The sequence below is a fragment of the Mangifera indica genome, chromosome 5 (genome assembly GCF_011075055.1).
Source record: "Mangifera indica cultivar Alphonso chromosome 5, CATAS_Mindica_2.1, whole genome shotgun sequence".
NCBI classification, from domain to species: domain Eukaryota; kingdom Viridiplantae; phylum Streptophyta; class Magnoliopsida; order Sapindales; family Anacardiaceae; genus Mangifera; species Mangifera indica.
In genome coordinates, this window is record NC_058141.1 from 19,852,839 (window position 1) to 19,876,610 (window position 23,772).

General features: G+C 35.7%; 1 protein-coding gene across 4 annotated transcripts; it reads left to right on the forward strand.

The window, feature by feature from the left end:
• The first annotated feature begins 1,352 nt into the window (after positions 1-1,352).
• Positions 1,353-23,665, forward strand: LOC123216550 (BEACH domain-containing protein C2). Of its 4 annotated transcripts, none has more exons than XM_044636998.1 (33): positions 1,353-1,579; positions 1,660-1,724; positions 2,691-4,692; positions 5,362-6,149; positions 6,806-7,501; positions 8,133-8,267; positions 8,821-8,925; positions 9,137-9,250; positions 9,904-9,980; positions 10,932-11,013; positions 11,507-11,836; positions 12,284-12,906; positions 13,457-13,541; positions 13,717-13,911; positions 14,431-14,979; positions 15,073-15,216; positions 15,290-15,769; positions 15,935-16,065; positions 16,633-16,702; positions 16,836-16,919; positions 17,169-17,225; positions 17,363-17,431; positions 17,512-17,598; positions 17,680-17,796; positions 18,362-18,511; positions 19,087-19,171; positions 19,255-19,375; positions 19,555-19,651; positions 19,730-19,843; positions 20,621-20,990; positions 21,307-22,091; positions 22,388-22,510; positions 23,085-23,665. In XM_044636998.1, exons 3-33 carry the CDS (start codon positions 2,712-2,714, stop codon positions 23,160-23,162), a joined length of 8,922 nt encoding a protein of 2,973 aa, XP_044492933.1. In that variant the 5' UTR covers positions 1,353-1,579; positions 1,660-1,724; positions 2,691-2,711; the 3' UTR covers positions 23,163-23,665. The 4 variants fall into 4 exon arrangements, with proteins under 4 accessions (XP_044492933.1, XP_044492930.1, XP_044492931.1 ...); XM_044636995.1 differs by lacking the exon at positions 1,660-1,724 and adding an exon at positions 1,768-1,846; XM_044636996.1 differs by lacking the exon at positions 1,660-1,724 and adding an exon at positions 1,768-1,846 and having other exon boundaries at positions 2,701-4,692.
• Positions 23,666-23,772: the final 107 nt, after the last annotated feature.

The following is a 23,772-nucleotide window of genomic DNA, read 5'->3' on the forward strand; positions in this document are numbered from 1 at the left end:
AGTTTAAAAAACTAACAATTTTTTTCATCAAAAAGTTTGAAAACTTGTATTTTTCCCTTAAGGTTTGTTTTCCAAATCCAGCAACCATTATGAAAAAGCTATCGGTTGACCTTCTCACCATTTTTCTCTTCAATAGTTTCCAAACGTGAAAACCACTAAAAATTCAATCTAAAAGGTCATATGAATCTACATGACGTCGTTTGACTTTTTTGATAGGATTTTCAACGGTTTTTACATTAGAAAACCACCAAAGAGAAAGGTGGTGGGAAGGCCGACTGACGACCTTCCTATAATGGTCGTTGGATTTGGAAAAATCAAACCCTATAAAGAAAAAACAAGTTTTCAAAACTTTTAGGTGGAAGAAAATTATTAATTTTTTAAACTAATGAGGGGAAATAAGAAATAATTTTATTTATTTTAATATTTATGATAAAATAACATTTTTATCCTTATGATTAACTGAAAAATTTAATAAAAGTTGAATAATGAGTGGATATTTAGGTTTTTGAAACCTGATGGGTGAGTGTACACGTACTAAAATTTGGGTGGGAACAAGTCTTTTGGCCTTTCCAGTTCTATTAAAGCTGTAATATTTCAAAGTAAAAACCAAATCGCCCTCAAACGAACAGAAAATTTATGAGAGTATCAAGGAGGAAATTATAGTTTACAAAAAAAAAAAAAAATCAATATAATTGTCAAATTGTATAAGGTTGATATTGGTAATATAATTATGATTAGATTTGATCTGAACTTAATTTATATAAGAGTATACTCACAATCAATTTGAATTTAAAATAATTAATATAAAATTAGTTTGAAATTAATGGACTAACGCTTAGACTTATGTGAAAAATAGTTTATTTTGAATTTAATTTAAGTTAACTTAAACTTAAACGGTTAAATTGATTTGAATTTAACTTGTTTATAAAAACGATCTAATCTTTGAGCTTAAAACCTCGAATTAAACTTTATTAATAGGAGTTTGAGTAATTCAAATTAAATATAATCTTAAATATAATGATTAAAAATATATCATTAAAGAAACGTGGAATAAATTTAAATAAAAATATTATTTAAATAAAATAATATTTATTTATGTATTTACAAATTTCGGTAGATAAATTTAGAGCCGTGGTGTCTTATTTACTGTGTATAATAAAAATAAAAATATTAAGTATAGTTATATTATATATCAATTTTTGATATTTTATTTTTATGTATTTAATTTACACTCAGTTAGACCCATTGTTGACTAAATTATTACCTACAATTTTATTTTCATAATATTTATTAACGATAATAATTTTGGGTCGTTGAGGCCACGATATAAATATTGGAACCCTCCCATTGTGTAATTATTTTTGACTGGGCAACCGTACGAGAATTAAATTACCAAATCCACCATCTCTCTGGCGCCCAATTCGCCTCCTCTATCGTCTCCTCCGATTCTCTCCTTCTCATTCTTAAAAATTTCTTTTATTATACTGCTTGTCGATCGATCTGTCCCTCACATTGATGAACCAATCGTCATAATCAGTGGAGATTTGCATCTGATTGGTTCTTTCATTATTTCTTGGAGGTATAGTTCAATTTGTGTTATGATATACCTTTCTTTATATCACATTTTGCAATTAATTTGATCTTTCATTGTAAAATCAGGTCGTTTGCATGATCTACGGGTTAGATCTGTTCAATTTCTTGCAAATCTTTTGGCAGAATTTATTGTAAATCATCTTACTCTTGTTTTCTTTAAATTTGATTTTTCAGTTCATCTGAGTTTTTTAATAGTCGTTGCTGATAATTTCCGAGAGAGAATCTTATTTTTAACGAAAAGACAGCCTCATAGGTAAGGCCGTGAGTTATGTGAACATTATATGGTTGCAATGCTCTTTAATTTCGAGTCGATCAAAGTTGGAATATTTTGAACGACTTTTTTTGCCGATGATAGAAACTATCTGTGTTCATTGTTTTGGTCATTGTTCAAGAATTTAGGAGCAATTTATTATCTGAATTCTAAGTAACTTTTGAGACTTGAATGATGAGGGTTATGTAATATATCAGTGAAATTTGTTTACTCTACTGTGATACACAGTTATTATTTATTTTTGTTGGTTTCAGTGTTAATAGATTTCCCCCAGTGTGATTTTATATGCACAATCACTTTTTGTTTATAACTTTATTTTGGCTTGTTGCAATAATTGATATTATCTGACTGAATATTTATTTCTAGATATCTAAATTACTGTTGCATTCTCATTTATTTTAACTTTTTATGTGTGCTAGGCATGTCAATTATATTGATGTTTATTCACTACGTTTTCTAAAGTAACGGGACAATTGAAGAAGTAAATTTTGCACATTTTGAAGGACTTGAATGAAGAGTGCAATAAAATATATTAGTGAATTTTAACTGTTGTTTTCTTTGATGGTCATGTTTTGATTTGAATGTGATATGCATATCTTGTCGGTTGGAGTATTAATAGAATTCGCACAGTTTGATTTTTACTTGCACCGCCACTTTATTGTGGAGAAAGTAATTATTTTTCTCTTTTATTTTTATTTGTAAATTAATGTGACTCTCATATTATCAGATTGATATTTCAAGTTAATTAAATTGAAATTAGGTTCTCGTTGATTTTGATATTTTATGGTTTCCAGGAAGGTAAATTATATTAATGTTCATTTGCTAGGTTTTTATAGCAAATAAGCTAATGGAAGAAGAAGAAAAAAAAAGAAAGAAGGGAGAAGAAATTTCTAGGCAGGCCTCAGATGACCTCAAAGGCGTTAATGTTGTAGAAGGTCAAGTAGAAACATCTAGTCGAGATAATACTAATGTCACCGGTGGTGAAACAAAAATGGTAAGTGATAATGTACTTTTGCAAGGTGCTGATCCTGTGACTACATTTGATGAAGACCAGTTTGAGCAAGTTTCTTTGAAAGATCAAGATAATGGGAGAATGCTGTCCTCTGGGACTGAAGAAGCTTCTCAAAATTTGTCCTCAACATATGGGGGTGAGTATGATTCATCCCCTGTTGTTGGAACTTGGCATGATCGTACAATTTCGAGTCCTGGACAGAGAGAACCAGGTTGTGCTATTAAGCAGTCAAACTCATCAACAAGTCTTGATTCTTTCTATGGGGATGCTGGATGCTCTCCCATTGGTTCCCCACCAAAACCAAAGCCTAAAGCTGTGATGCCAAATGTTTCGCCAGAGTTACTGCATTTAGTTGATTCTGCTATTATGGGGAAGCCTGAAAGTTTAGACAAGCTTAAGAATATTGTGAGTGGTGTTGAGAGTTTTGGAACTGGGGAGGAAGCTGAGAGCATTGCTTATTTGGTTGTTGATTCTCTTCTTGCCACAATGGGGGGTGTAGAAAGTTTTGAAGAGGATGGGGATCACAATCCTCCCAGTGTGATGTTAAACTCTCGGGCTGCCATTGTGGCAGGTGATCTTATTTCTTCGCTTCCTTGGGATGGTGATAGTGTAGTATTTATGTCCCCGAGGACGAGAATGGTTAGGGGTTTGCTTGCCATATTGCGAGCTTGCACAAGGAACAGGGCAATGTGCTCTATGGCTGGCTTGTTAGGAGTTCTTTTGAAGTCAGCAGAGAAGATTTTTACTCGGGATGTTGATTCAACTGAGCAGCCAAGATGGGACGGAACTCCTTTATGCTACTGCATCCAGTATCTTGCTGGACATTCACTTACTGTGATTGATTTGCATGTATGGTTTCAGGTCATTACAAGAACACTTACTACCAAATGGGCTACTTGCCTTATGCTCTCATTAGAGAAGGCAATTGCTGGAAAGGAGTCAAGGGGACCAGCGTGCACTTTTGAGTTTGATGGTGAGAGCTCAGGCTTGCTTGGCCCAGGGGAGAGTCGTTGGCCATTTGGCAATGGCTATGCATTTGCAACATGGATCTACATTGAATCATTTGCGGACACATTAAATGCAGCAACTGCTGCTGCTGCAATTGCTGCTGCTGCTGCTGCTAAATCTGGAAAATCCTCAGCCATGTCAGCTGCAGCAGCTGCCAGTGCCCTTGCTGGTGAAGGCACAACACACATGCCACGCTTGTTTAGTTTCTTATCTGCTGATAATCAGGGCGTAGAGGCTTATTTTCATGCTCAGTTTTTGGTTGTTGAAAGTGGTAGTGGAAAGGGTAAGAAAGCTTCTTTGCATTTTACTCATGCATTCAAGCCGCAATGCTGGTACTTTATTGGTCTTGAGCATACCTGCAAGCAGGGACTTCTTGGGAAAGCTGAGAGTGAGCTGAGATTGTATATTGATGGATCCTTGTATGAAAGTCGTCCTTTTGAGTTCCCTCGTATTTCCAAGCCACTTGCATTTTGCTGCATTGGGACAAATCCTCCTCCTACAATGGCTGGTTTACAACGTCGGCGCCGTCAATGCCCCTTATTTGCAGAGATGGGTCCTATTTATATTTTTAAGGAGCCAATTGGCCCTGAAAGGATGGCATGTTTGGCTTCTAGAGGAGGGGATGTGCTGCCTTCTTTTGGACATGGGGCTGGCCTTCCTTGCCTTGCTAATTTTGATCATGTACAAAGAATAAATTGGGAAAGTTCCCTTCTAGATGCAGAAATTGGAGGACATATTCACCTACTCTATCACCCTTTACTGCTAAGTGGACGATTTTGTCCTGATGCTTCTCCTTCTGGTGCTGCAGGTGTCTTCATTATTTCTTTGCTTTATTGAAAATATTTGCATAAAGTCCACTTTTGATTTCAGTGCAAGTGCTATTTGTTATTTCCATGCAAGTTTTGTGGTGCACATTATATTCTTTTCTGGAAGGTGATTTTTATTGTAAAGATGCCAATGGATTTGATATTCTTTTGCTTATTTCTTGAAGCTGATTTGTGTCTTAATGATGCTTGTGCCTGTGCATATGAAATTTTTAGCTACTGCAAAATTTGTGTCTTCTCTTATGATTGGTTTTAATGCAAATGGTTTTCTTAACTCTTCTCTCGAATCTGAATATATAAATAATCAATGAATGGAATCTATATATATACACACACACACACACACACACACTATTTCTTATCTCTTAACTCTCTCACTCATGTGCAGTGATTCTAATTTTCTAATATTTCTTCATGTCTTAATTTTTTTTCTTCTCAGAGCTTTCAGATCTATAAGGCTTGTCAGGAAATTATAGATGGTTTCACATAAATTATTGTTCTTTAAAGAAATATACTGTATTACATGGAATGCAAACTTTTAGTTTTTGATATAATGCTCGTAGCCTTGAGTTCTGTAGTATATTATCTCCTTCTCTGCATCATACTGGAATGATTTGCTAGAGTGCTTGTTTCTTCTTTCTTATATTATCCAGGCATGCTCAGACGACCAGCTGAGGTTCTTGGGCAAGTCCATGTTGCTACAAGAATGCGACCTGTGGAGGCTTTGTGGGCGTTGGCTTATGGAGGCCCCATGTCTTTGCTTCCTTTTGCTGTTAGCAATGTGCATAAGGATAGCTTGGAACCACAACCGGGGAGCATTCCAATAACTTTGGCAACTGCTTCTCTTGCTGCCCCAATTTTCAGAATTATTTCAATGGCTGTTCAACACCCTGGAAACAATGAGGAGTTAAGTTGTACCAGAGGACCTGAGGTTTTGTCAAGAATCTTAAACTATTTATTGAAAACTTTGTCTTTGCTTGATGTTGGAAATCATAATGGTATAGGAGATGAGGAACTTGTGGCAGCAGTTGTTTCTCTTTGTCAGTCTCAAAAGAATAATAATACACTTAAAGTGAAGCTTTTTAGTACACTGCTACTTGATCTTAAAATTTGGAGCTTGTGCAGCTATGGACTGCAAAAGAAACTCCTCTCATCTCTTGCTGACATGGTTTTCACTGAGTCTTCGGTAATGCGAGAAGCCAATGCCATTCAAATGCTTCTTGATGGCTGCCGAAGGTGCTATTGGACAGTTCGTGAAAAGGATTCTTTGGACACCTTTTCTCTAGATGAGGCTACTCGTCCCATTGGTGAAGTGAATGCATTGGTTGATGAACTATTGGTGATAATTGAACTTCTGATAGGGGCAACACCTCCTTCATTAGCTGCTGATGATGTTTGTCGATTGCTTGGATTCTTGGTTGACTGTCCACAACCCAATCAGGTACTGTTAGTTTTGTATATAGGAGCATGCATGATGCTCATTTTTCATCATTCTTTTTGTCATATGCATGTCTACGTTTATTGGTCCATCTTTTGTGTGTTGAAATTTATTACTATATATGGATTTGTATTTGTCTATAGACACACACATGTATGTGTATGTTTGTTTGTTGCTTATGAAGGTAAGACAGCCTGAAAGGAGAATAGAGTTCGAGAAAAGGAAATTGTTGTTTAGGAATATGGTGTAAGTGAAATTTAAGATGTACATGGACTTGCGACTGAGCCATTTTAGTTAGAATGTCATGTGGAAGAAGCTGTTAATTTTCAACCTATATTGATGTGTAATTTGAAGTAAGGAGAATGTGAACCAAGCTCATAGCTTAAAAACGTAAACTTGACCGCTGATAATATGATTGCACATTGATTGGAGCATTTTTTTTGGATCACTTAGGGTGGTTTTTACTGCATTTAACTTGGCCCAGTGTATCTATTTTGAAGGTAAATTCATAATGATATGTTTCTACCTCACTGTTTATCTCCTCTGCTGTGGATTGTGGTGAAAACTGTTTACAAAATTAGATAATGATCTCCTATAAGCAGTATTGTGCTTCTTTATTATTTATATTAAAAAATGATTTTTTTTTTCTTCTTATTTAGGTTGCTAGGCTGTTGCATCTGATCTACAGGCTAGTGGTACAGCCAAATACTGCTAGAGCTCAAATGTTTGCTGAGGCATTCATAGAATCTGGTGGGATAGAATCACTTCTTGTTCTGCTTCAGAAGGAAGCTAAAGCTGGTGATGATCCAGTGTCAGTAACAAAGAATGATAAAAACTTGTCAGTACAGGGAACTGAACGAGACTCTGACTGTGGGAATTTGGAAAGAAGTAAGGATGATGAAGTAAGATCTCCTGAAGAAAGTGGATTACGAGAGGAAGATTCTAAATCTGAGCCCCTTAATACTGGTACTGTTCCTGTTGCCATTTCCACTGGCATTAAAATTGAAAGAATGCCATCTATTTCTGAAAATTCTTTCATGAAGAATTTGGGTGGTATAAGTCTTTCGATTACTGCTGACAATGCAAGAAATAATTTCTACAATGTTGACAAAAGTGATGCCGTTGTTGTTGGAATCATAGAGCTTTTAGGTGCTTTAATATCATGTGGGCATCTGAGTTCTCAGGCTCCATCAGAGAGAACAAGCAATTTCGCTGGCATTGGGCTACATGATCGAGGCGGTACCATGTTTGATGATAAAGTCTCTCTTCTACTTTTTGCTTTGCAGAAGGCTTTTCAGGCAGCACCAAATAGGCTTATGACTGGCAATGTATATACGGCTTTACTTGGTGCCTCGGTATGACTTTATCTTATTCTTTGGTTTATTTTATTCGTCAAGTTTATTCTTTGGGTTACATTTTCCATCTGATATCTTTTGGTCTAATATCAAGTCACATTGCTTGGGCTTTCTACTGAATGTTTTTGAAAGTATATACATATTTATTAGTTCATACGTAATATCTGAGTCCGATTGTCATACATGTCAGTGTGTCGAACCACTTAGTTTTGTCTTTTGCTTTCCATGTTTTGGTCAGCTTATCTTTGTTGACCTAGAATGTGTTAACATGGATACATGTTTGCTGCTGGACAATCGAGTTTTGTTGTCCATTTCCCTATGATATCTTTTAAATGCAGAAGAGTCGTATTATGCTGAAATAGGCAGTTTTCATACTTGCCATTTTGCTGACTTGCATGTTGATGTTCTTCCTGTTGATCACTGTCTAAATTTGCTCAGGACATTCTGGGTTTTCTAGTCTTCATATTCTATTCAAGGAGCCTTGATGCTTATATAGAATCTAATTGATGGTCTGCTGTAGTTTACAACATTGGATGAAAGGAGGCCATTTTTATTTTGTCTGCTATAATCTGGTTAAAATCATCTTTATCAAATATTAAATCTTTTTTTTAAAATTTTCTTCCATCTACAGATTAATGCTTCCTCAACAGAGGATGGGCTGAACTTTTATGATTCTGGTCACCGCTTTGAACATTCACAACTTTTGTTGGTTCTTTTGTATTCACTTCCATATGCATCTAGGGCTTTGCAAAGTCGAGCACTACAGGTAATAATTTATTCATGTTTCTCATCTCATGTTGTGTGTTAAATGAAAAAAAAAAAGAAGAAGAGGAAGATGAAAGAAAGGACATAAGTACTTACATAGTGTATTATATAATTATATCTTGATTTATGATTGAATTGCATGATACCTGTAGTTAAATTAATTATATCTTCAGATCATGATTCTCCATCTAAGGCGGACTTAATGATAAATACACGAGATATATTAAAGTTTATACTCTTAGCAACAAAGAGCATCAGAAGTATTAACTTTTGATTTATGTCTTGACACTCTTGTTTAACTGTTGTTGTGCCGCATTATGTACAACACATGTGCATTTTTCTTAATACATTTCTTGTGAATGCTGCAAGTGAAGTGTTTAGAGAATTGTATAATTGTTATTGTGTCCTGTAGATATGTTTATGGCATCCGTTTGTTCTCTTGATGAAACAAGTTACAGCCATAGTTAGACTTCTTTTTCTTTTAACATTTTCACTTCTACCGATTCAGGTTATTCATGGTGTTTCCTGAGCTGTTACTTTCTATATTATTTCAGGATCTTCTGTTTTTGGCTTGCAGTCATCCAGAAAATCGAAGTAGTCTGATTAACATGGAGGAATGGCCTGAGTGGATTCTGGAGATTCATATCTCTAACTATGAGGTAATTTGAGCTAGCCTCAGTCTCTCTGTGTCAAATGTGTTCTCTTTTAAGTAAATGGCTTTTAGTTGCATATGGAGACAAACGTAATGCTTAATTAGGGTAAGAAAATTAGTAGAGCTTAGTTAACAAGTATATTATCTCATTGGGTAAACTTTTGCATGTAAATGCCAACTTCTTGTCGTAAATATAAATGCATGACTTTTTCTGATAGATGAGTGCAAGCAAACAGTCTGGTTCACCAAGCTTGGGAGATATAGAGGACCTAATACACAACTTTCTCAGTATCATGATGGAGCATTCGATGCGCCAGAAGGATGGATGGAAGGTTGATGTTTATCTTTATTCCAATATTATTAACATGTTTCCTGGGGGTTTGCAGTCCAGAATCATGCATATAATTAGACTAATTTGTTCGCTTTGTTTTATGGCAATAATTCCAATTCAGAACCTATGCATGCTGTAATTTGCTTGTGTGGTGGTATGTGAGCAGAAGAGCTTATTATATGGAATTGATGTTTCAGATATGGTTATTTTAATATTTTGTAGAGTTAAATTCCTAATTTACATTTAACTTTTTTTGCTTACTGGAGTGTTTAATTTTTATGGTGCTAGTGATTCCAATTTCACGGATATTACAGAATTTAAAATCTATTTATATATATTGTGTTCAGTTTCTTTCCAACTAATTTTTTATATAAACAGTGTCAGTTTTCTGTTACTATGATAACTTTTTTTTCTTGAAGGCTGACAACCCAAATATGTTAAGAAAAAGAAATGAAACTACGAGTTATATGTAGGAACTCAGTTGTTAATGGAAAAAGGTATTTCAATGTATCTAGGCAGATGAGTATTCTCTGCAGATTCTTAAACTCTTTATGGAAATGCTAGTTATATGTTACCCATTGTTGATTGGATATACTTCCTAATTTCTAGCTATATTAGTTTCATTTATTGTTGGTTCATTATTTCCTTTTACAGGATATTGAAGCTACAATTCATTGTGCAGAATGGCTTTCTATTGTGGGTGGATCTAGCACTGGAGACCAACGGACTAGGTATTACTGTTATGTATCTCTGGCCAACTACTTATAGTCCTTGCTGTCTAACTTGTTTGCTTCATCAGTTTCATTCAACCTTTTCAGTATTTATCATTGGTGTCTCCAGAGTAAACAATTTCATTTTATGTTAAGAGGGGTATTGATGCAGTTGTCATGAGTTCTCACTGCTCCAAATAGGGTTAGGCTGGAATACAAATCCATCCTGTTTCCTATCTGCACTTTGCTGAATATTGTTTAACATTTTGTTGGTTTTAATATTCTTGTTGAAATCTAATTATAATCAGGCTGAAACATAAAGATCCACCTGAGATCATTTGGTCTTTAGTTGGGACAATTGCCACTGGGTGCATTCTGATTTTGTGTGGTACTATATGCATGGAAGTGCTAATGATTATATTGTGTCCAATACTGAATTTGTGTTTGATGCATAGAAAATAGTAAAATATAATTCTTAAAATTCATGAGATTTTGTAATATTTTAAACATGAGGTGAAGAAAGAGGACTCATAGTTTTTAATGGATTCTCAGGGATGTCTTGTGTTTGTTGGCAGATTAATGCTTTCTAATAACATTGCACATCCATTGTTATGAAACTCACATATGAGGTGAATAGCAAATTTGCAAAATAATTTTTTTTTTTGGTCTTTATCTTTGAAATCCAGAGTAAAGTCACGTAAGGTATTAAGAAATGGGCACAGGATCAGCGTAGTATCACATTAAGATTATGAGTTGCAGGTCTCCAAGGAAGCCTTATGTTTTTCTTGGATGTGGTGTATGTTTAACTCTGCTGGTTGTCTGGGGTTCTCTGGAGTTGCAGATCACATAAAAACTTTCTGTAGTAATTTATTCTTAGGTGAAACAATATTGGAGAGGGTGTTATATTATTGGAAGTCACACACATTATTTGACTGATGATTGCCTTATTTGGTTCATCTCTATTTTCTGAAGACGTGAAGCATCTTTACCAATATTTAAAAGAAGGCTCTTGGGAGGCTTGTTGGATTTTTCTGCCAGAGAACTGCAGGTTCAGGTAATGTTTAAATTTTGATTAGTTTTCTTTTGTGTAAGAATTATTATGTTATATATGCCTTTCGATTCTCTGGTTTCTTCTCTGTCTTTCTTTGATCTCTTGGAAATAATAGGACATGACATCTCTTTTTTTTCCTTTTCTCTGTATCAGATTTTCCTAATGAAAATTGATAGGAATTGCTAAAGTTTTATAATCGTTATTATTGTTGACCTATTAAGGTGGAGTGTCATGAATAAAATTTTTTCTATTTTTGTTTCACAAATGCATTTTTCATGATCTTGATCTGTTCTTTTCTTTGTGATGTAATGACATATATGAGATTCTACCAAACATAGTGAATTACATTCTAATTTTAAATTTTCTTGTCTTGCCACTTATATGCCTGAACACCTTAGATAAGGATGGTACTGTCAATCCTCTGAGTTCTTGATTCCCAATGAATATAGGGATAGAATTGCAGTAATTTATACATCCAGCTTTTCTTTTGATGCAGACTCAAGTTATTGCAGCAGCTGCTGCTGGTGTTGCTGCAGAGGGGTTGTCACCAAAAGACGCGAGGGCTGAAGCACAGAATGCCGCGCAGCTTTCTGTAGCTTTGGTAGAGAATGCAATTGTGATTCTAATGCTTGTTGAAGATCATTTACGGTTACAAAGTAAGCTGTCTTGTGCATCTTGCAAAAAGGATGCTTCTCCGTCTCCCCTTTCTGTTGTAGCGCCCTCAAATAACAGCTCAAGTTTGTCAACATCAATTGCTGGAGAATCGTTAGAATCTTTGGATGATCGAAGATCATCCTCTAGTGAATCTGGTGGACTCCCACTTGATGTATGTTTATAGTATTCTCAATTTCTTCTTGTTTTTTTTTTTTCAAACCTAGGGTTATATCATCTAGAATTAGACATTTTGTAATTCCTTGTTTTAGGTTCTAACGTCATGCATCATCATGTGATATACTACATCTAGATTGAATCATTAAAGAGGAGGCACTTTTTTCCCTGTAGCAAATAGTTTTGAAGCAAGGTTTTCACTTTGCTTTGCAGTGGTTATTTGTTAGTTAAGGAGCATGAAATTTAATAAGAAGAAGCATCATTTTAGCCACTAGCAAAGGAATTGAACCACGATATTCATTTTACTTCGTGTAGTAGGTTATCCTGTTAGGTTGATTTTTTCAGTCCTGTCTTCTTCATGGTTCTCATATATATTTAATTATACCCTCCAGTGAATTTACAATTTTCCTATTTATGGAACTTCCACTTATAAGATTGCATACAGGTCCTTGCTTCAATGGCAGATGCAAATGGGCAAGTATCAGCTGCAGTGATGGAACGGCTTACTGCAGCAGCAGCAGCTGAGCCTTATAATTCTGTTTCCTGTGCTTTTGTGTCATATGGGAGCTGTGCTATGGACTTAGCTGACAGTTGGAAATATAGAAGCCGACTTTGGTATGGTGTTGGTCTTCCAGCAAACTTATCTGAGTTTGGTGGTGGTGGCAGTGGCTGGGAATCCTGGAAGTCTGCTTTGGAAAAAGATGCAAATGGAAGCTGGATTGAGCTTCCTTTAGTGAAGAAGTCAGTATCTATGCTCCAAGCTCTACTTTTAGACGAGACTGGACTTGGTGGTGGCCTTGGTATCGGTGGAGGTTCAGGTACTGGGATGGGAGGAATGGCAGCACTTTACCAGTTATTGGACAGTGACCAACCTTTTTTATGCATGCTTCGGATGGTGCTTCTTTCAATGAGAGAAGAGGATAATGGTGAAGACAGTATGCTGATGAGGAACCTTAAGATAGAGGATGAAGCGTCTGAAGGATTACATCGGCAAATGGGCAACATTGTGTCCTTAGAGAATAGTGCTCTAATGTCAGCAGGAAAACCGCGATCTGCATTGTTGTGGAGGTATATACTTGGGGTGTTCTCTAATTCTATTACAAAATTTTCTTATTAGGAAACTTCCTTTGGAGTTTGCGTTTTTTTATTTTATTTTCCCCTTATAATGAATCACGATTTTGGATGCTTTAATGGCCTTTCATGGTGGAGGTCCCTACTAGCTAAGTTTAAACAGGTCTTGTTTTTAATTTTTTTGGCCCCCTGTCAAAAGTTCTGTTCATATTAAAGGGTTGAAGCACACTAACCATTTTAAGTGTCATAATTGATGAGTTTTCTTGGTGCTTTTCTCATACATAAGAATTCTTAAGCTGAATCTAGTTAAATAGGTTTGTTACAAGATGATGATTCCTGATTTATTTAATGGAAAATTCCAATCACCTGTTCTGAGGATGGGACTAAAATGTAAACATGATTGTGTGCTTTGATAATTAATCAAAAGCTTGCGAGTTCTGAAGATTTTTTTAAAATTATGTAGCCACTATATCATTGCTTTTTCTCCATTTCCACGATTTCATATGTATGCTGTGGGTTAAACTAGTTCATATGTCTGACCATGCAGTGTGCTGTCACCTGTTCTAAATATGCCAATTTCTGATTCCAAGAGACAAAGAGTGTTGGTTGCTTCTTGTGTACTCTATTCTGAGGTTAGTTATTTGGAACTGGCTTTCTGTGTTATAATGGATACGTCTTTTCTTCTCTCTTATCTATTGTCATCTTCTATTAATATATCTTAAGCAAAAGTTGGCTTCACCAGTTCTCTATTCCTCTTAATATTTGGTAGTTGTTTTTATTGTGACCTCTGTGGGACATATTTTCCAGGTATTTCTTGCTGTCAGCAGGGACAGAAAGCCACTTCGTAAACAGTATCTTGAGGCTATTTTACCACCATTTGTTGCTATTTTGAGAAGGTGGAGACCACTTTTAGCTAAAATTCATGAACTTGCTACTGCAGAGGGTTTGAATCCTCTTATTCATGAAGATCGTGCTTTAGCTGCTGATGCACTGCCTTTGGAGGTTGCTTAATATCATCTTCTTCCTCTTTCCAACTTCATGGCATGTTTCATGTTCTAAATTTTGGGCATGTTTGATATATTATATAAATATATTTTATGACGATACTTTTGATTGAACTATTTTCCTAACAACTTTTGCATACTCTTCTAAAAGTTACTATAAATTCAGAAACCAGGAAAAGGCCTTTTTTTAATACTTTTTGAGTTCCATTGTTTTTAACTCAATAAAAATAAATTTCTGAATATTATAGCAAACATGATTTCAGATATATAAATATTATCATATAACTTAGAATTTTGTATTGTATTTTCGATTTGAGATTATTTTTGTACAACCTAACATGGCACTTGGTGTATGGCTTTTCATGTCTCTGAAATTTTCGGCCATCTACAAACTTTTTCATCTAATTAGATGCTGTTATGATTAGGAAATTTTCTTTTTTCTATTCCGGTTAGCTTTGAATGATATATTTTGGTTTTGATGCATTTTTCTGAGCTGTTCCAGCTGTCCTGATTTCAGGCTGCTCTTGCTATGATCTCTCCACCTTGGGCTGCTGCTTTTGCGTCACCACCTGCAGCGATGGCATTGGCAATGATTGCCGCTGGTGCTGCCGGTGGGGACACCCCAGCTTCTGTGGCAGCAACCACACATCTTAAGCGTGACACCTCATTGCTCGAGCGAAAGACAAACAAGTTAAAACCTTTTTCAAGCTTTCAAAAACCGTTGGAGTCGCCTGACAAAGTACCATCTCTGCCAAAGGACAGGGCTGCTGCAAAAGCTGCTGCATTGGCTGCTGCACGTGATCTTGAACGTAATGCAAAAATTGGATCTGGAAGAGGTCTCAGTGCCGTTGCAATGGCTACATCTGCCCAGCGGAGGAATGCTAGTGATACAGAGCGTGTAAAAAGATGGACTATTTCTGAAGCCATGGGAGTTGCCTGGATGGAATGCCTACAACCTGTTGATACCAAATCTGTCTATGGGAAAGATTTCAATGCTCTGTCCTATAAATTTATTGCTGTCTTAGTTGCAAGTTTTGCTTTAGCAAGAAATATGCAAAGATCAGAGGTTTGATTACTGCTTGCCGTTGATTTTATCTACATTTTTAGAGGCCAGTGGCCACACATAATATCGCTTTTTAAGTTATATTTGGCTATTCAGATTGACAGGCGAAGTCAAGTTGATTTAATAGCACGGCATCGTTTATGCACTGGAATTCATGCATGGCGCAAACTCATTCATTCCTTGATTGAGATGAAGTGTCTATTTGGGCCATTTGGGGATCATTTAAGCAACCCGTCACGTGTATGTTGAAGAAAAAATTTCTTTTATAACTTTTTGTTCCAGCCGTTTATGACATTTCTTATTGAATTGGTAGGTTTTCTGGAAGCTAGATTTTATGGAAAGTTCCTCTAGAATGAGGCAATGTCTGCGGCGGAATTACATAGGGTCTGATCATTTAGGTGCTGCTGCAAATTATGAGGATCAACCTGAGTTGAAACAGGATCAAAAGAATGTGATAAATTCATCAACAGCTCCTATTCTTGCAGCAGAGGTAATCTCAATGGATGTTGTGAATGAAGATGATGAACAGGCAGAAATTGATAACTTAGATGATAAGTCCTATGACTTAGAACATAGTGGGGAGAATCCATCGAGAGCATTTGAAACAGCTGAGCAAACCCTGAAGACATCAGCAGAGTCTAGCAATACTGAACCTGCTAGTGATCCAACTTTGGTTTCAAGTTCATCACCAGTCGCACCTGGATATGTTCCCGGTGATCTTGACGAAAGAATTGTTATTGAGCTTTCTTCATCTATGGTTCGACCACTGAGGGTTATACGAGGAACCTTTCAGGCAAGTTTTTAGCAACCTAAAATCACTTTCTTGAGAGGGGCTTTTTCTAGTTTATTGAAAATTTAACAGGGTGTTATGAGGGAATGAAACTGGGAAATGTTATTGCAAATTATCGTAGCTATTGTATATCTGATCACATTGTTTGGCTATGTATATTTTATTTAGGTAACAACTAGGAGAATAAATTTCATAGTTGATAACACTGAAAGCTTTGAGGAAGGAACATCTGATTTGAGACAACAAGAGAAGGATCGCAGCTGGCCGATGTCTTCCCTCCATCAAATTTATAGCCGAAGGTGATTTAAGTAAATTTTGTAACTTTCTAGTGATTAGTTTTGTCCTCTTTGGCATGTTTGTGTTGTGGGGTAGTTACTTAATAAGTTACTTGGAGTCTTGCTCACAGAGAATCGCTGTTCTTAAACAGGAAATAGGATGTTTGAGTTGTTTATTTTGGCTGCTTTTTTTAGGGTTTATTTGTTTGGAAAGGGATAGTTTTAAAGATTCCCCTTGGGAGCCTTGGGAGGAATTTTATCTCTGCTGTTTGAGTTGTCTTCCTAGCATTATTGTGGGCTTCGGTATCTAAAGCATTTGAGGAAATCTCTTTTTTTTTCTTTCCTTTTTTTTTATTCGGTTTGGGAGGTTTTTTGGCTTAAATTTTGAGTTCTTTGTATTTTTTCTGGGTTTTGCTGGGCAGCTGGCCCTAATTCTGTACTATTGCCTTTTAATAAAAGTTTCTCTTACTTCCACAGAAGTGAAAAATTGCTGGCATTGCCTTTATGAATATATGTTTTACTCAATTAATGTTTATTCCATTTTTTCGTTTATTTTTTATGTCTTGTTTTACTGTTTTTTCTTTGTTTCAGATATCTCTTAAGAAGGAGTGCTCTGGAACTGTTCATGCTTGATCGATCGAACTACTTCTTTGATTTTGGGGTATTTTTCTTTTGGAATATGTCTTCTGGTTTTGATTGTGCCAAAGTTATATTTCGTTTCTTTGACAATCAAATTTCTCTGCTGATTGAATTGTTTGATCTGTTTTTCCTTTTCTACTTATGTTACTTTCCAGAGTTCTGAGGGGCGAAGAAATGCATATCGGGCAATTGTTCAAGCTCTCCCTCCTCATTTGAACAATATTTATCTTGCAACCCAGGTTTGCTCCTAGCTTTATGATTCTGTAACAAACTCAACTCTTTGGAGCAGATACATGTTTATCTGCAATTTGTATGCATGTGTGCGCACTTAGAGAATTTCCTGAATTTATTTGTATATAAATCTATATGAGAGAAATATCGACAACTATGAATAAGGCTTCTTTGACCATTGTTGTTCTTATTTTCTATCTTCTTTGACCATTGTTGTTCTTATTTTCTATAACTTTTATTCATGTGCACTGTCATAGAGACCTGAGCAACTTTTGAAGAGGACTCAGCTTATGGAGCGTTGGGCAAGGTGGGAGGTATGGATTCTAACAAATTTAATAAATGCTTCTTTAAATCTTTTGCACTAGTGAATCGTCAATGTGCTCATTTTCCTTTCAATGTGTGAAAAGATAAGGGAGGTTAATAACTGGTGGAATTATACCCCTTTTTCCAGATCAGCAATTTTGAATATCTAATGCAGCTGAATACACTGGCTGGGCGTAGTTTTAATGACATTACTCAGGTGGCATTTTTCTTGCTTTTTCTTTATTTTGAGATTTTATTATAGTTGCTGATTCTTACTGGACTTTTCTTTCTCTGCAGTATCCTGTTTTCCCCTGGATCCTCTCTGATTATAGTTCAAAGAGTTTGGATCTTGCCAATCCTTCTTGTTACAGAGATCTTTCAAAGGTGACTTAGATTAATTTTGCTTTCAATTGCTTAGATTCTTGCTTTTTTCTACATTTACTCTAGGTTCATAATTATTTGCAGCCTGTTGGAGCATTAAACCCTGACCGGCTTAAAAAATTCCAAGAGAGGTATTCTAGCTTTGATGATCCCATCATCCCTAAATTCCATTATGGGTCACATTACTCAAGTGCAGGAACAGTATGTTTTCTCTTCCATTTAGTTTTTTTATGGTGGTGTTTTGTCTTCTTGATTTATTATAACTGTTGGAAGTTCGATCACTGTTGGCTGTGTAATTCCAGCTCATGAAGATATGCTCTTCTATTCGTTTACTTAGTTACAATATATTAAGTGTACCGTAATTGACCGTGTTCAAGTCTCTGGTAATTCTTCTGTTGTCTATGCTCCAATAATGTAAATGTAATTTTTTGAGTTTTGAGAATTGCCTCCGCCATTATGTGTTTTAGGGACTGCCAATCTCCTTTAATCAACCAATGCCAATTTAAGTTCTGTAGTATGTACTATGCTGTAACTTCTTGAAAAGTTCTATTTCTCACGCCTTTCTTTTGATTTAGAAGTTCATTATCTCTGCATTAACTTCTTAAAAATTCTATTTTTCTTGCCTTTCTTTTAGTATAGATGTGTTCATTAACATTTATGATGAAAGATTTCAAACAAAAATAGCCTGATGGTCTCTATTTCTACTTGTGTAATATGCCAATGTGGTGGTTATACCTCTCTGTAAATGCGTGTTTTTTGTTTACAGGTTTTGTATTATCTTGTTAGAGTTGAGCCATTTACAACCCTTTCAATTCAACTGCAAGGTGGAAAATTTGATCATGCAGACAGGATGTTTTCAGATATTTCTGCTACTTGGAATGGTGTTCTTGAGGATATGAGCGATGTGAAGGAATTGGTATGTGTTGCTTTGATTATTACTATGTCTTGGGGCTTGTTTGGGAAAAGCTTATATATATTTATTATTTATCCTTGTACTTAGGTTTATGAGCATTCCATTAATGTTAATTGAATATCATATCTAAGAAATGCAATAAATGACTGCCAGAAACCAGTAGCTGGGATCTTGTGACCAAAAGTTCTTTGATAGGTTTGGGTATCGATAGTAATATAAATATTGTTTGTCTTTGAATGATTGATATATAATATTTTATATCTTATTTAATGGAAAGTTTTAGAACTATTTTTTGAATAAGGGTATCTTAGGTAATTCAGTTCATTGATTGATTAATAAATTTCAGAATTAAGATATCAATGATAAAATTTAACTTATTGTTTTAGATTTGTTTATCTGAAAATATGATAAAATCATTTTATATCTTAAATCTATTTAGTTTTATGATATGCCCATAATGCATGTCAGAAGTCTTCTCTTTATCTCTGCATTCAGATCTGTGTGCTCATCTTCATTTGCAGTTGATTTTCAGTATAATAATTAAAGTCAATTTTTATTAATGCCTTGTATGTTGTTAGGTTCCTGAGCTGTTTTACCTCCCTGAGATTTTGACCAATGAAAATTCAATCGACTTTGGTACAACACAATTAGGGGAAAGACTTGGTATGTAACTCAAAAGTAATTTTGTTTATTGTTAGAAAAAATGATGTCTCTTTTTCACAGATGGGTACTTTTCAATGTGTCAGATTCTGTCAGACTTCCTCCTTGGGCCAAAACCCCAATAGATTTCATACATAAGCATCGGATGGCTCTAGAGAGCGAGTATGTATCTGCACATTTGCATGAATGGGTTGATCTTATATTTGGGTGGGTATTGTCTTGAAGAGATTTTTTCTTTAATCTTCATATTCTGTTTTTCATTTTTATATTTTTCTCTCTTTCATCTTATTATATTCAATATTTCTGAGCTAGTAATGTTGTTCATAAAAAAACTTCCTCACTGTTCTTGTTTATGTCTACTAATTAATGTGTATTGGAACATTCAGGTATAAGCAACGAGGAAAAGAGGCTATATCATCAAATAATGTTTTCTTTTACATTACTTATGAAGGAGCAGTTGATATTGACAAAATTATGGATCCTGTAAGTTTCTGTTATTTTAAAATGGTTCTTTGATTTGTTTTCTTTTATTTATTCTTTACATTATTGTTGCAACAAAAGGTACAACAGCGTTCTACACAAGATCAGATAGCTTATTTTGGACAAACCCCTTCCCAACTTCTGAAAGTCCCTCACTTGAAGAAGATGCCTTTATCAGATGTTCTTCATTTGCAGGTATTCCTTGATATAAGTTTGGCTGGAACTTATCCATTTTTAGGTTTTATGTTGCTTTTCATCTTTACACATACACTTTGTTTTTTCGTTTTATTGTTCTACTTTCTGTTGAAATGAATCAACATAATCCATGTGTTAGATCATTATGACAATGGCTTGTGCAATACCTTACTCTAAGGGCATCACTAGGGCTGAATTTGAGCCGAGTTGAGCTTGGCTTGATTTGCAGTAATTGAGCTCAAGCTCGAGCTCGCTATAAATAAACTCAAACTTTAACTAACTCATTATTAAAACGACGTCGTTTTAATACATATTAGTCAAAATGATATTGTTTTGTATCAAAAATTCTAGCTTGCAAGCTTGACGAGCAGCTTGAGCTCAAAATTGTAGGCTTGAGTTTGAGTTCGAGCTCGTTTGGGGTTAGCTCATTTCGGGCTCGAGCTCGGTTTGAATCCAACCCTAAGCATCACTGATGAGAAGTGATGGCAATGTCTTTTGACAGCTTTCCCTTGTAAATTACTTGATGTGAGTGAACGTTAAGGACCTTTAATATGACCTGGGACAATAGATAGTATATGCTCATGGAAGTTCCTTTAATTATCACCATTCGAAGCATGTGTTGTATCATGTTTGATATTTCTTGCATGTACATATATTGTATGGTTAAGTTTGTTATTACTTGGAATAAATACACCTCACTAACCCTCTGTAATTTTTTGCTTTCTAATTGGATAATCTTTTCTTGAACAAGATCCTGATTTAAATTTGGTTTTTCAGACCATCTTTCGGAATCCGAAAGCAGTGAAGCCATATGCAGTTCCAGCCCCAGAGCGCTGCAATCTGCCTGCGGCTGCCATCCATGCATCCTCAGATGCTGTGGTGATTGTTGATATGAATGCTCCGGCAGCCCATGTTGCACATCACATCTGGCAGCCTAACACCCCGGATGGCCAGGGTACACCATTCCTCTTTCAACATGGAAAGGCTACAGCAAGCCCTACTGGTGGAACATTCTTGCGCATGTTCAAAGGACCAGCTGGTTCTGGTGCTGATGAGTGGCATTTCCCCCAGGCACTAGCATTTGCATCATCTGGAATAAGAAACTCAGCTGTAGTTTCCATCACACATGATAAAGAAATTATAACTGGTGAGCATCTGTTGAATTTTTTAATCTGTTTATTACACTATTCTTTTTCCTTTTAAATTAATTTCATACAAGCACATGCACTTTTTTGCATGTTAGAAGCTTTCAATCTGTAAGATGCCAGACAATTCCTCTCCAAATTATTTTTTAATACTGTTAGATCCCCCATTCTTGTGATCTTCCTCTTTTCTATTTTGTTCTTTTTGTTGGACTCTTGCTTGTTTATATTTTGCCTGCCATCGAATCTAGTCAACCTCGTTAAATTTGTCTTTCTTTTGTTTCACCTAACTAATTTCTCATTGCTTTTGGATTTTAATAGGCGGCCATGTGGATGGCAGTATCAAGCTTCTATCATCAGATGGGGCAAAAACATTAGAAACAGCTACTGGGCACTGTGCACCAGTCACTTGTGTTGCTCTTTCACCTGATAGCAGCTACCTTGTGACAGGATCCCGGGACACTACAGTGTTACTTTGGAGAATACATAAAGCTTTTGCAGCTCGAACTAGCGGCATAGCAGAGCCTTCCAGCGTTGCTGGCACACCACCAACCTTAACGAACAGCAACACTCTGGCAAACGTATTGGCAGATAAAAGCTGGAGGCATCGTATAGAAGGTCCCTTGCATGTTCTTCGGGGTCACCGCAGGGAAATACTGTCTTGTTGTGTCAGTTCAGATCTAGGAATTGTTGTTTCCTCTTCTGAATCGTCTGATGTTTTGCTGCATTCTGTAAGAAGGGGTCGCTTGATCAGACGGTTGGTTGGTGTTGAGGCACATGCTTTGTGTCTTTCATCTGAGGGGGTTGTAATGACCTGGAACAAATTGCAGCACACTCTCAGTACCTATACCCTGAATGGTGTTCTAATTGCCAGAGCAGAATTTCTTCTCACTGGAAGTATTGGTTGCATGGAAATTTCCATGGATGGGCAGAATGCGTTGATTGGAGTGAACTCCTTTTCTGCATGCGACAAGGCGAATAACAGCCAGTTTTTGAATTTAAAGCAAACAGAAGATTCTGATCTTGAATCAGAGGAGACTCAGGATAGCAACAAATTGGATATTCCATTACCTTCCATTTGCTTCCTTGATCTACATACTCTGAAGGTATGAGAAACTGAGAAAAACATGATTTAGTAGAAAGCATTCATACTTTTTCTTTTAAAAAATTGGAAGAATTGAGGTTCAAAGGTTATTTCACTTTTTCCTAAAATTTGATGAATTAATTCTGTTTCTGTGTCTGGCCATTCTGTTGTGATTGTGTCTTACTATAGGCATTTTAGACAGTTTTAATTGCCTTAGTCCTGTTGTTTAATACAGGTGGTTCACACCTTTTGTTATTATATATTTTTTGTATTGCAAGCTCCTGCATTTATATTGAACCTTCTTTTTTTTTTCCTCAGGTATATCACGTATTGAAGCTGGGGCAAGGTCAGGATATTACAGCTTTTGCTTTGAACAAAGATAACACAAATCTTCTGGTGGCAACTGCAGATAAACAGTTGATAATATTCACAGATCCAGCTGTAAGTTGAATTTTTCTTTATTCTTCAAGTTTGCTTCCTGTTTGTGTAGATTTGAAATAAAAAGCACTTCCTTGTTTGATACGGAAGTTCACTAGACCTGCAGTTTTTTTTTTTAAGTGACAAGTACTCCCCTTACGGCAATTCGTATATTACTTGACTTTAACATAATATGTAGAATCATAAAAAATTTAAATTAGACTAATAAAGACAAATTTAATGACAAACAACATCTCTAATAATTTTAGATTTTAGATGACTTATTTTCCTATATAATCTTTATCAGTATCAAGAGGTAAATTATGCATAGATTGGAGTCTACCAAACCCAGATAACATATTCTGAAGAAGAACGAACTTTGGACAGTTCTTTGTCCTGTTCAGTCTGCTCAGAATCCTGCTCCACCGCAACTTCCTTTAGTGTCTGTTTATATATGCTTCATCCTTGCATAAATATCCAATCCAAATTTGAAAGGAAACAATATGTTGATTATGGAATTAAACATCATCATCATCATTTGGTGATGAGCTTCAAATAAACTTAGCTTCATCACAAGTTTGTTTTTTATCCCTTGCAGTTGAGCTTGAAGGTGGTGGATCAAATGCTCAAGCTTGGTTGGGAAGGCGACGGGCTCAGCCCCCTTATAAAATCATAGTTTTAGGTCATTGAATTTCACTAGGTTTTTGAAAGATGATTACAGGAGATACCAAATAGTAGATACGATTAGAACCAAGTACATGAAGGGCATGCTGGTGTCCCAGTTTGGACATCAGTTCAGATTACTCGGGTTACAGTTTGCAGCTGTCCTTGAGGGTGTAACATATGTATACGATGAGCAACCTATGCATATTATTTTGCATCATTGAGTGGCAGGCTACCGTATTCATCTTGTGGTTGTTCAATAAATTTTTATGGAGTCTGTCTCCAAGTCAGTTTTGTCTATTAATTTTTTGACAGATTAGTAAATGGAATATACAACAGCCAATTCATTCCTGTATCTTTTTTGTATATTTTTGTACATGACTTGAGTGAGCCTATCAACTTCTCTTTTTATGCTATTTAATGTGGATTTTGTTGGTTGTTGAGGATTCCTTTATCAGATGTATTTTAGCATTTTCTCACGTGTGAATTGAACCAGAAAATCAGCTTTTAAGTCAATTCCATCTCCCATGTAGCAACTAGAAATATCTCTGATGAGAAGTTGATGTATTTCTGAGAAATTTATGGTATTAGATTCAGTAATTTATTTTGAACACTAAAGCCAC

What these genes read in the sequence shown, in the direction of transcription:
- LOC123216550 (XM_044636998.1), top strand. Translation starts at nt 2,712, where the DNA reads ATGGAAGAAGAAGAAAAAAAAAGAAAGAAGGGAGAAGAAATTTCTAGG. An exon ending in ACTGTCCACAACCCAATCAG is followed by an intron (nt 6,150 to 6,805) that starts GTACTGTTAGTT and finishes CTTCTTATTTAG; the next exon opens with GTTGCTAGGCTGTTGCATCT. An exon ending in TGCAAAGTCGAGCACTACAG is followed by an intron (nt 8,268 to 8,820) that starts GTAATAATTTAT and finishes ATATTATTTCAG; the next exon opens with GATCTTCTGTTTTTGGCTTG.